Source organism: Neofelis nebulosa, chromosome 4 (assembly GCF_028018385.1).
Source record: "Neofelis nebulosa isolate mNeoNeb1 chromosome 4, mNeoNeb1.pri, whole genome shotgun sequence".
Classification (NCBI taxonomy): domain Eukaryota; kingdom Metazoa; phylum Chordata; class Mammalia; order Carnivora; family Felidae; genus Neofelis; species Neofelis nebulosa.
The window spans coordinates 154,065,524-154,078,536 of NC_080785.1; the positions used below are offsets into that span (position 1 = coordinate 154,065,524).

Sequence of the window (13,013 nt, forward strand, 5' to 3'; positions counted from 1 at the left end):
GGGCCGCGACTCCCCAGGGCTTGCAGACTGACAGAGGGAAAGACCACCCCAATAAGCAGGCGGGACCAGCGGCACAGGGGCGGTGGGCTGGGTTTTTTGAGCGGCTTGGCACTGGTCCTTCTCCCCACCCACCACTGTTCCCCCTCACCACTCCCCCCGCCTCTTGGTCTTGAGGAACCAGTTGGGGGTTGAGCGGGGGAGGGCAGGGGTGCCGATTGGGCCACAGGGCGGGCCACACCCCGTGAGGTCACCTAGCCCTGGATAAAGGGGTGCAGAGACTGCTCAGGTGGCAGAGCCTTCGTTCGCCGGTCGCCTCCGGAACCCAGAATGAAGCTAGTCTTTCCTGCCCTGCTGTTCCTTGGGGCCCTTGGTGAGTGCAGGGACTTGGGGGTGCGCCCGCCGGCTGGGCGCCGCGGTCGCCATAACCCGCGAGATGGGCGCGCGTGTCCCGGCGCCCTGCGGGGTGGGCGCCCGTGTGTCCGCGTCGCACGAGATGGGCTCCTGTGTCCCTGCGCCCCGCGGGATCGGTGCCCCTCTGTCCCTGCGCCCCGCCGGGTGGGCTCCCAGAGCCTGCAGCGTGGGAGGCTGCGGGGGTGCAGGGGTGCGGGGGGGTCTTGGGGCCGGGCCCAGCCCACCTGCCTGGGGAGGAGCCAGAGCCGAGCTCCTCCAGGCGGATCCGGGAGTTCCCAGAGCTGCGCAAAGCGTCCGTCCCAAAGAGCCTTCTGGGACCCTGTCCCATCGCGTCCCAGCGGGACCTCTGGTAGCCATAGGACTGTTGCAGGCTTTTTGCATGGGAGGAAAATGAGACCCAGAGAGCATGAGCGACTTGCCCAAGACACACAGGAGACGGGAGTCAGAAGCCAGCGCCGGCAGGGCTGTGTGACATGGGCAAGACAGAGCCCCAATTTCTTCAGTTAAAAAACGACTCCAGCCACCTGCCCACACAGTTGTGAGGTGGAGGCCGGCTGCCCACTGCTCAACGGTGGGCCAAGGTGCGCACGTTTCCCACCCCGGAAGGGCAGCGCTGGTGGCACAGAGAGCCCCCCACCCCCACCCACCCCACGGCCACCGGACCCCACTGTCAGAGGGTCTACGAGAAAGATGATTGATTTCTGTTCTATTTTTAAAGTTTATTTATTTTGAAAGAGAAAGAGTGCGCGCACGAGCGGGGGAGGGGCAGAGAAGAGAGAGAGGCAGAAAGAGAGAGAGAGAGAGAGAGAGAGAGAGAGAGAGAGAGAATCCCAAGGAGGCTCCGCACTGCCAGCACGGGTCCCAATGGAGGGCTCGAACTCACAAAACGTGAGATCATCACCTGAGCCGAACTCAAGAGTCTGATGCTTAACTGACTGAGCCACCCAGGGGCACCCCCTCGCCCTGATTTCTGGTTTTCAATGTGCCCAGACGAGAATTATTTGAAACAATTTCTGGGGGTGTACAGAGGGCACTCACCAGTTGTAGATATTAGTGATGTAAATGTGTGAGGGCGGGGCTTCCGGCAGTGGAGGGGCGGAGCTGTGAGGGGCATGAGTGCCTGGGAAGTAAGTGGGGGGTCGGGGGAGAAGGACAGGTGTCTCCCAATTCCCAGGCCCCTGCCAGCCCAGGTCAGCCTCCTCTGAGCTGGGCGCTCCCTGGGTGGAAAAGACTAATAGGGCGCACAGTGACCTTATGCCCCCAAACCTAGGGACTGTGAAGCCATCCCTGTCCCCACCTCTGGTCCCCTTCTCCAAGTTCCTTCCTATGGTATTGTCATCGCTGTCTTCTCTGAGGCAGGATCGGGTCTGCCAAGACCAACTTCCCTTCTGCCCCCTGACCTGGGGCTTGCTGGGTAGCACAGCACAGGGTTGGGGCTGCTTGGGAGAGATCGAGAAGCAGGAAACCTTGCTTTCCTGGATGTGGTCACAGGTCGCAGCCACAGATCCTGGCTCAGAGTTGCACCCTTGGGTTCCACTTTCACTTGAATCTTTGGTTGCCTCGCCCCCTCCCTTCACCCCCTCCCCCCTGCTGAATCTGCAGTTTAAGTCCTACAGTCAATAGAATGGTGGCTAGCATCCTAAAGTGTCACTGAAACCCTGTCGTCCCCTGCGGAAGGAGTGGCACCTGCCCTGGGGGATTCCTGCCCTGCCCCCATGGCTGTGCTGGCTGGCAGAGGCTGGCTGGGCCGAGAAGGGTAACTCCATCCCAGCCCCTGCCCTTTGAGGTCAGAACACCGCATGTCTGCATGGAAGCAATCACAGGATGCCTACTTTCAAGAAGTTTCCATCCAGGCTCATGGGGGCAGCGTCTGAGGGGCAGATAGTTCAGATGCTAGGTTGGGGATACAGGAGGGGCCAGCCCTACACCTGCTTTGGGGAACATATCATCTTGGGGGGGGGGATGTGTGGCTTCACAGCCGGCTGGTGAGAGCTCTTGGAGGGGGGATGAGCTTGTGGTGCACTTGGTGCCCCTGGGGTTTGGGGGGCTGGGACTGTGGATCTTGGAAAACCCCTCGGTGGTCCTTTAGTCTCCTAGTTCAGCCAAGGGAGAAATGAGCTCTACCCGTGGGTTCCCCATTCCTGCTGCTGTTCGTGCCCTCCCCTCACCTTGAAGCATGCCCTTCTGTTTGGCTCTCCCTCTTCACCCCCAGATCCCATCTGTCACCAAGCTAATTTCTGACACCAGCTCCCTATTCCTGCCCCTTCTCCATTCCCAGTGCTTTTCTGCTTGGTTCCCGGCTTTCAGTTCACTCCCTCCCCCATTCTAGGCAGAGCCCTTATCTCTACTCTCTTCATGAGCGAGCTCTACTCCCTCTGGAACCAGACCTCCCCTGACCAGCTTGGAGGGCTTTCCACGCTCTGGCCCCAAATCCTTTACTCGCCCCATCTCCGCTGCAGCCCGCTTCTAACCTAGCCAGCCTAAATAGACTGGCTAGCCTTGTGGCAAGAACAGGGCGAGCATCCTTAGCTTATCCTTAGCTTCCTCTTTTTTGACTTTTTTTTCCTCTCCAGATGGGAGGGGAGATCTCGTCCCGTCTGCTTACATGAGACACAGTGCTGTGTATACAGACTTCCAGTAAATGTTACTGGGTCACGAGTGGCCGGATAGGACCAGGTTAATATTTGTATGGCAGGACAGTTCCCTGAGGGCCTCGGGATCGATGACATCCTTTGGGATTTCCTGGGATGACGGTCAGTGGGGAAGGAGTGTGGCAGCATATGCCCCTGAGCCCCCGCTGACTCAGCCTGGGAGCCGCTGCCCTCCTCCCCTCACCCTCCCAGGGAGCCTCAAATACCTTGGCGGGTCTGACTGCGCAGGGGATGGTTCATGACCAGGAGGTAGCAGAGGGCTGCATGTTCCACTCTAAAGCGTATCCAAGTGGGAAAGGGGCTTTTGCAATCACGTGTGTGCACGTGTGTGTGTGTGAGAGAGAGAGAGAGAGATAGCTTTATCGAGCTATATTTTACATATCATAAGATTCACCTACTTCGAGTGTACAATTCAATGCTTTTTTTTTTTTTAATTTTTTTTAAATGTTTTTATTTATTTTTGAGACAGAGAGAGACAGAGCATGAATGGGGGAGGGTCAGAACGAGAGGGAGACACAGAATCTGAAGCAGGCTCCAGGCTCTGAGCCGTCAGCCCAGAGCCCGACGCGGGGCTCGAACTCACGGACCGCGAGATTGTGACCTGAGCCGAAGTCGGCCGCTTAACCGACTGAGCCACCCAGGCGCCCCTACAATTCAATGCTTTTTAGGAATTTTACCAAGAGGCACAACCATCACTGTAAAATCTTTTTAGTACATTTCCGCCCCGCTGATAAGATTCTTCATGTCCATTTAGAGTTACTCTCCGTTCCCGCCCCAGCAGCCGGCCAATTGCTAGTTACGTTCTGTTTCATCAATTTGCCTTTTAGGACCTTTCACATACAAACGGAGTCATACAGCAGGTGGTGTCGTGTGTCTGGTTTCTTCCATTTAGCGTGAATGAGGCTCATTCATGTTGTAGTGCATACTGCTGGTTCTTTCCTTTTTACTGCCAAATCATACTCTGTTGTGTGCATGCACCACATTTTGTCTAGCCATTCACCCGTGGCTGGACTTTCAGGCTGTCTCCACTTTTTGGCTTTCCTGAATAATGCCGCTGTGAATATTCATACAGGAGTCTTTATGCAGACATATGCTTTTATTTCTTTTGGGTACATATCTAGAAGTGGAATTCCTGGGTCAAAATGTTTAACATTTTGAGAAGCTGCCAATTTGTTTCCCAAAGTGGCTTCAACTGACTGAGCCCCCCCCCCCCGCCCCCCCCCCCCCCCCCAGGCACCTCTGTGTTTGTATTTTCTTAACTGACTTTTGAAACACAGAAGTTTTGGATTTTGAGAGGTCACTTTATCAAGTTTTTTCATTTATGGACTGTGCTGTTGGTGCCATGGCTGATTAAACTTTGCCTATCCCAAGCTTGCAAAGTTTTTCCCTGTGTTTCCTTCTAAAAGTTTAATTGTTTTATCTCTTATACTAAATTCTATGATCCACTTTCTGTGTATGGTGTGAGGTAGGGCTCTAAGTTAATCGTTTTTGTATGTGGATATATGTTATGCTAGGACCCTTTGTTAACAGACTGCCCTTCTGCCAATGAATTGCCTTAGTGCCTTTGTCTAAAATCAATTGAATGTACATATAAGCATTCTATTTCATTGATCTATATGTCTGTCTTTATGCTAATATCACACCCTTTTGATAACTTTGGCTTTATAGTATGTTTTGAAATTAGGAAGTAAAATTTCTCGAGGTTTGTTCTTTTTCAAAATTGTTTCACCATTATATATAAATTATACAAAAATAAATTGTAAATATAAATTATACAGAATTATTTTGGCTGGTTTGCATCAATTTATTTATCTTATATAAATTATAGAATCTGCTTGTCAACTTCTGCAAACCTCCCCCTCCTCCCAGCCTGCTGGAATTGTGATAGGGTTTGTGTTGATTCTCTATCTCAGTTTAAGGAGAATTACCATCCTAACAATATTGAATTCATAAAGCGTGCACATAAACGTTTCTCCATTTATTTAGATCTTTAATTTCTCTCAGCAAAGTTTTAATTTTCAGCGTAAGTTTTGTATTTTTTGGTTAAATATTTCCCTAAGTATTTAACTCTTTTTGTTGTTTTTGCGAATAGAATTATTTTCTTAATTTTATTTTTGGAGCATCCAGGGCTTATCTGCAAAAATATAATTGCTCTTTGTATATTGACCTTGAATCCTGTGACCTTGTTATATTTGTGTATTCGTTCTAATAGCATTCTGTGCACTCCTTAGGATTTTCTAGAGGATCGTGTCATCTGCAAATAAAGACAGTTTTACTCCTTCCTTTCTGGTCTGGATGACTTCTATTGCATTTTCTTATTATTGTGGCTAGAATCTCCAGTATTTTGTTGCACAGGAAACCTGAGAGTGGAGACTTGATCTTCCGGGGGCAAGCCTTCAGTCTTTCACCATTTTAATTTAATGGTGAAAAACTGTAAGTTTTTCATAGATGCCATTTATCAGGCAACCATGTGTTGGTTAAGAGCTGTGAGCAAATCTGGTCCAGCCTCCTTCCTAATTGCATTGACCCGATCAGCAAGGTAGGAGAGCCAGTCTTTCTGATACAGAGGCGAATGGTGGTAACTCGGGCACATTGACCCATTTGGTACACGACTCAGTGTAGCTACTGACAAGGAGTCTGGTGCGGTTAAGTTGCCTCGGCATCAGCGGGGGGCGGTTCTTGCAGTTACAACCGTCTAGAGACACCTGGATTCTTGGCTAGATTTTGCCACTGTTGAGCCGTCAGTCCCTCAGCCTCCTCAAAAGCCAGATTCCACATTAACAAAACAGGAGCAAGAATCCCTTTCCTGCCTACCTCCCAGCTTCAAGCGGGACAAAGCTCCACCAACTGAGGCAAATGAGCATCACCAGTTCTTAGAGGTAGGAAATGTGTCAGTTACAGGAGGGAAGATAACCCAGAGTCTCTGACTGTCTCCTTGAATTTGCGGAGAATCAGAGCCCTCTGGCCGGCAGAGAACGCTTGTTAGACAGTCAAGACACTTCCACTTGAGGAGACTGGCCTGACCTAGTGGCCGAATGGGGCAGAAGGAGGAGGAGCAGAGAGATGAAAGAGTCTGGATAAGTCTGGCAGGGGGCGAGGTGGCCTCTCCCATGGGCAGTGGTTGAGCCCTTACTCCTGGGTTTCTTTCTCCCAGGACTGTGTCTGGGCACCTTTAGGAGAAGTGTTCGGTGGTGCACCATATCACAAGCAGAGGAAGCAAAATGCACCAAATTCCAACAGAATATGAGAGAAGTGGGTGGCCCCAATGTCTTCTGCACAAGGAGAAACTCTCGCCAAGAATGTATCCAGGCCATCAAGGTAAGTCAGTACCATGTGTTGGTTGGAACCAAATTGAATGGATGGGAAGGGAAGGGAATAAAGTAAAAAATGTATTTCCCCCTTCTTCTGCTTTTCTTCCTGGGCACCGATGGGTTGGGAGTGCTCCTTCCTCATAGGACACAAGACTATTTGGAAAGCAGATACTAACATTCTAAAGCGGAAACACCACGTGTGGAGAAACTGTGGTTGCAACACAATTTTTTTTTCTTTTTTTTATTGTTTATTTATTTATTTTGAGAGACAGAGGCAGGGAGGAACACAAGCAGGGAAGGGGCAGAGGGGGAGAGAGAGAGAGAGAGAGAGAGAGAGAGAGAGAGAGAGAGAGAATCCCAAGCAGGCTCCATGCTGCCAGCTGCAGAGCCCAACATGGGACTCAAACACCTGAATTGTGAAATCATGACCTGAGCCGAAACTGAGTTGAACGCTTAACGGACTCAGCCACCCAGGCTCCCCAGAACTTGCATTTTCTAAAGTAATGGCAATAAAATGAATCCTACCTTGCTGGTGATTTTATAAATAAAACAAAAGCCTACCTTGCTGGTGATTTTATAGTGAAACTGATCTTCTTGGTTGGTGGCCTTCCAAATTGGCATTACAAATCTTCTGGAAAGTGGAATAACAAGAACAGCCAGGGCCACGAAGATAAACAAGGTCACTGTCTGAGCGAGTCCACGCTTAGTTGCCCATCCCAAGGTGACAGGCCATCGGAAGGAAAAAATTCTACGAGGACAAAGCTACCCATGAGAGCAGAGATTTCATAGCAAAAAGAAAGTGCTGAACATCTGAGGGGTTATTTGACAAACTATGGAACAACCACATTATGATAAAATATTATGAAGTCAATAAAGGCCCTGCAGAAGTATGAAAATGCATGCCATTTTAGAAGAAGAAAGCAGTCCACAACATATTATCTGTACCAGAGAGGGGCGGAGAGGAGAGAGAGAGAGAATCCCAAGCAGTCTCCACGTTCAGCTTGGAGCCTGATATGGGGCTCGATCCCATGACTCTGATCATGACCCGAGCCAAAATCAGGAGTTGGACACTCAACCGACTGGGCCACCCCGGTGCCCCTAGAATAAACAACTGTAAGTATAAATGACTGTGAAGGGCAGGAACGATGAGACGATACAGGCGGGGACGCTTATAAGAAAGAGACAATATGCCAACGTCCGTAGTTAAAGCTATTGCCCTCAAAAGAGGGAACTTTGACTCGTGCCACCAAGTGAACATGAGTGAGTATGCCCCAAAGGAGACCCTTTTGAAGATCCTTCTAGATCTTTCTGACCTCCTGAAATCCAGTTGCCTGGGTTGCCTGGGCTCTCTCCTGAAGCTGGCCTGGCCTCTTTGCTTTCAGGCGAACAAGGCAGATGCTGTGACCCTTGATGGTGGTCTGGTGTACGAGGCAGGCCTGGACCCCAATAAACTGCGACCTGTAGCGGCTGAGGTCTATGGGACCCAAGCGGGTGAGTTCTCCCTGGAGACCCGGAAGCTGGGGTGACCCTGGCCTTGACCCCGGGCTCTGTGCAGGGTGGATGAGATCTAGAGGTGGGCTCACAGACGGCATCCCACTTGCAGGGAACTGAGTCCCTGGGCTCTTTGGGCCCGATGCTGACCCGCTGGGGGAGGACACGTGTGTGCTCCCTGGGGAAACAGAGCAGGTCCCAGGAAAAGCTAGCATATGGCTTCCTTTTCCACCAGGGCAAGGTCACGTTGGGCTGTTTTTCTCCCTCCAGTCTGGGCTAAGAGCTTTCAGTTCTCTCTGTCCCTTTGCAGAGCCACAAACCCACTATTATGCTGTGGCCATAGCAAAGAAGGGAACCAACTTCCAGCTGAACCAGCTACAAGGCAGGAAGTCCTGCCACACAGGCCTTGGCAGGTCCGCCGGATGGAACATCCCTATGGGGTTGCTTCGTCCATTCTTAAACTGGGCAGGGCCGCCCGAGCCCCTTGAGAAGGGTAAGATGACTGGAGGACTGTGGGCAGTCTCTGGGCGGGGGGAGGGGGGTCTCCACGCTGGTTGCACGCGCAGGCCACTTTGTAAACGTGGGATGAACCCCAGTGGGCCCACCGCACCAGCGGCCCTTTGGGAGGCGGCAGCAGAGTCTGCTGTCGGCCAAGGTGCGGCTCTGAGAGCCCAGCCTCACGTAAGAGGCTGTCCCGCAGGGGTGGAGGAAGGGGCTCTGTCTCCACCCCCCTCCCCTCCCGCCTCTCCCCAGTTCGTGCCCGTCCCTGGGAGATGTGACGAGCTGCTGGCTCACACATCTGTGGCCTATTTCTCTGTGTTCAACAGCTGCGGCCAACTTCTTCTCTGCCAGCTGTGTGCCCTGCGCGGATGGGAAAGAGTACCCCAACCTGTGTAGCCTGTGTGCGGGGACAGGGGAGAACAAATGTGCCTGCTCCTCCCAGGAACCATACTTTGGCTACGCCGGTGCCTTCAAGTGAGTGAGAAGGCCCTCTTCTCCCCAGTGGCCTGAGCACCCTGTGTCCTCAGGCCGGGAGTCCTTTTCTCTGGCCCCAGTCACAGCTCAGCCTGCCAGCAGGGACCGCAGAGCAGGTGTCGTTCTCCTGAGTCCAAAGAGGGCACTGGCTTTGCCCAGTGCACGTGCCCCTCCAGCCCCCTCCCCCCCAGACCCCCCCTCTACGGGCCCCTTACCTCTACCCCAGCCTCGTGAGCCGTCACCCCAACAGGGGTCATTCCTTGTCCCCATAGACGAGGCTGTGGCTTTGTTTGCGCTGGGATGTCCTGTGTTTCCTTGCTGACTTCCGCCCTCTCCCTAGCCACAGAGGGACTGAAGGGGTCTTGTCATGAGATAACCAGTCCCTCGCTCCCGGAAGGACAGCTGGAGTGTCCAGGCTGATGTGGTCTGTCCCGTGCGGGCTTCTCCTCCAGCCGGGAGACAGCGAGCTCTGCCCGACTGCCCCCTGCACCCCCTGCCCCCCCATGCCCCGTGCTGAGGCGGATGCTGCTTCTCTCCCCACATCTGCCTCCTGAGCTCAGGCATTTTTGCAGACGGAGGCCTCCCCGCTTGGCCGCAGCACATTTGCCCACTCGGTCCTGGGAGAAAGGACCACATACTCAGGCATATAGAGGCTTCATATCCTTTTATATAGAAAGACCCGTTTTGCCCTTTCAGGCCCTAACGCAGGACGTGGGGGGCTCTGGCCAACGCCTAAGCCGTCCTTCCTCACAATCTATCTGGAGGTGGCCGCCTTCCCAGACAGGTGCGCTCCAAAGCCTCAGAGGAGGGGAGCCCGGGGCCCTGCTCCCCTGGGAGGCCTGAGGAAGAAGCTGGGGACAGCCGGCTCTGTGCTGACCCTTCTGCGACTTTCTCATTTCACAGGTGTGTGCATGAAGGAGGTGGAGATGTGGCTTTTGTCAGGCACACTACAGTGTTTGGTAAGAAGTGGGAGGAGAGCTAGGGTACAGCCTCCTTTTCTTTTATTTTCCCATAATTCTGAGCACTGAGCAAATTGGACTCTTCACTTCTTGGCACGCTATTATCAAGGTTCTCTACGGGGCAGGCCTCTTGTTTGATATTATTTCCTGTTTTACTTTTCTTTAAAAAAATGTTTTACTGTCTATTTGTTTTTGAGAGAGAGAGACAGAGCACGAGCGGGGGAGGGGCAGAGAGAGAGGGAGACACAGAATCTGAAACAGGCCCCAGGCTCTGAGCTGTCAGCACAGAGCCCGATGCGGGGCTTGAACTCACGGACCGCGAGATCATGACCTGAGCCGAAGTCGGACGCTTAACCGACTGAGCCACCCAGGCGCCCCCCCCTTATTTCCCATTTTAAGCCATCAGTTTTCTCTAAATCCCCCAATACCCACTGCCTTTCTTTTCCTCAGAGACACCCCCACCTCTGTCCCCAACACAGGTTTTTGGGTTCTGAGACCACAAAAGTTTCGGCATTAGAAGCCATGCTGCTGCCAGGATTTTCCATTCAGCATCTTGTTTTGGAGATTTATCTGCGTTGTATGTCTAGTTCAGTGTTTCTGACAGCTGAGGAATGCTCATCGGGTTCTACTTATCTGTCACCCTAGGTCACCTTGCCCTTCCCTCTACCACAAACAGCTCCATGACTCACGTTCTCCTGTGTGTCCTCTTACTGTTGTGCAGGAGAAGATTCCTGAAATAGCACATGCTGATGCACCCTGCTGGGTGTGCACGGGCTGAACACATGCTTACCAGGACCACCAGAGACAGACCCACCCCACTGACCCGAGACCTCCAGAGATAGGCTTACATTGATCATCTCAATATATTTGCTAGTCATTTTCTAATCTTGACTATTTTCCTATTGAGTTTAATGCCTGTTTCTTCATGATGTTGATTCAAGGAGAGGCATTCTTTCTTTAGTTTATTTATTTTGAAAGAGACAGAGAGAGTGCTCGCTTCGGCAGCACATATACTAAAATTGAAAGAGACAGAGAGAGAGCGAGCAGGGGAGGGGCAGAAAGAGAGGGAGAGAATCCCAAGCAGGCTCTGCAGTGGGAGTGCAGAGCCCAACGTGGGTTGGTGGAGAGAGATCTCACCCTACACTTGGCTGTTCGTTTTCAAATCTCGTTGAACTAAAAGTGTAGAATTCTTTTGCTGGATTTCTAAAAACGTCATCCTTTAATTTTAATTAGAATTGTTTTGAGTTTAAATTGGTCCATGGGGAACTATATTTAATGTTAAGTTGTCCAATCCCTGATCACGATGAGTTTTCCTCCTTTGATCACACCTCTTCTATGTCCTTTAACAGAACTTACAAAGTTTCTCTTTGTTGGTCTTATTGTGCGAGGTTAGTTACTAGCTCTTTCATGGTTTGGGTTGCCATTACAGTCTGATATTCTAGGTTAGCTTCTGCTTGGTTGTTGCTAATGAGGATAATACTTGGCTTTGGAAGTTCTACCCTGCTGGATACCGTTATTGGTTTTATTCCTTCTTCCTTGGTTTTGTTGGCTTTTCTATGTAGATGACCACATCATCTTTATTTTTTTATTTTTGGTTTTTGAGGCGGGGGGTTGGGGGGAAGGGCACGGGGGGGGGGGGGGTGAGAGAGAGAATCCCAAGCAGCCTCCACACCCAGCAGGGAGCTCAGTCTCACAACCATTGAGATCATGACCTGAGCGGAAGTCAAGAGTCAGACGCTCGACAGACGGAGCCACCCAGGCACCCCCATGGATCGCATCATCTTTAAATAGAGTTGGCCTTCTTCCTTCCGGTGGTTCCATCTCGTTTCTTTTGTCAGTTGCGTCCGGCACTGTGTTGGCAATATGACAGCTGACATTTTTGCTTTGTTCCTGATTTTGAAGCGAATGCTTGCATTTTCTCCTGCTAGTATGATTTTGCTGCAGCCATTTTGATGAAAGGCATTTCTCAAGTTCAAGAACTTTACCGAATTCTCCATATTACTAGTTTCCTGAAACAAACAAACAAAAAACCCAACCACAACTAGATGTTGAACACACACCTGCTTTTTCTGCATCTGTTAAGATTATCTCATGGTGCTTATTAATGACGTGGAATACTCTGGCTTTTTAGATGATTGACCGTTCTTTGTTAATGAAATAAGCTGATAAACCTTAACCCTGATCTATTAGTTTTTAAAATACTCTGTTAGGTTGAGTTAGCTAATATATATCTGAGATTTTTGCACGTATGCTCATAAGGAAAATAGGCCTGTAATTCTTCTCTCCTGTACTGCTCTCTCTGATTTTGAGCTCAAGGTTGTACTAATCTCCTAAAAGGACTTGGGCAGGTTCCTGTCACTTTACATATTGTCACTATACATGCTCATATATGGGATACATTGGCAGTTCCAAATTGGGCTGAACTCACTCATAAAAACAGACTTTCCCCTTCTTTTGGTAACACCTCATGTTGGGAAGTGATTCAACTGTACATCCTGCCTTAAAAATGTTTGTAACTTTTTAGTCTTTCTAGAGAGGTGGGTAAGGCAACGCCCCCTGGCTCATGGGCTGGGATTGCCTCTACCCTGGGACCCTTTTCTAGGAGGGGTTGCCATGGAAACAGATGGGTTCTGGTTCAGCCTCCTTGGCTGGCCAGGCAGAAGGTGCAACAATCCCAGAGCAGCCTGTATGATCCAGAGGAACACTGGGCTAGCCCCCAGGGCTTTCTGGTTACTATCTTTACTTTTTTTGAGTGTTCCGGAGCAATCCACTGCCTTTCTGACAACCCCCACCCCCCCCCCCCCCCCCGCCAGTTTTGTAGAATACCTATGATGTCTCCTCTAGCTCACGATGTGGGAGAAGGGGAGCTCCAGCTCACGGTTAATGCCTACAGTGGGCTCATCCGGGCTCCCCTCCACCTCCACCTTTCCTCCAGAGACCCTGCCAGACAAGGCCGACCAGGACAAGTACGAGCTGCTCTGCTTAAACAACACTCGGAAGCCAGTGGACGCGTTCAAGGAGTGTCACCTGGCCCGGATCCCTTCTCACGCTGTCGTGGCCCGAAGTGTGGACGGCAAGGAGGACTTGATCTGGAAGCTTCTCAACAAGGCGCAGGTGTCCACCTCCTCCCCCCCCCCCTCCCCCCCCCCCCCCCCCCCCCGCTCCTAAGGTCCTCCCCGCCTGCCTTGATTTGCCGTGGGGAGCTTCCTTCCTTC

At 51.4% G+C, this 13,013-nt stretch overlaps 1 protein-coding gene across 1 annotated transcript in view; it reads left to right on the forward strand.

Moving 5' to 3' along the window:
• The first annotated feature begins 229 nt into the window (after nucleotides 1–229).
• LTF (lactotransferrin) overlaps nucleotides 230–13,013 on the forward strand; it is a 30,793-nt gene continuing 18,009 nt past the window's right edge. The window contains exons 1-7 of the mRNA XM_058727204.1: nucleotides 230–370; nucleotides 6,217–6,380; nucleotides 7,756–7,864; nucleotides 8,175–8,357; nucleotides 8,692–8,839; nucleotides 9,743–9,798; nucleotides 12,734–12,912. Coding sequence (XP_058583187.1) covers nucleotides 328–370; nucleotides 6,217–6,380; nucleotides 7,756–7,864; nucleotides 8,175–8,357; nucleotides 8,692–8,839; nucleotides 9,743–9,798; nucleotides 12,734–12,912 — 882 coding nt within the window. The 5' untranslated portion in view covers nucleotides 230–327. The remainder of the gene's footprint in view (nucleotides 371–6,216; nucleotides 6,381–7,755; nucleotides 7,865–8,174; nucleotides 8,358–8,691; nucleotides 8,840–9,742; nucleotides 9,799–12,733; nucleotides 12,913–13,013) is intronic.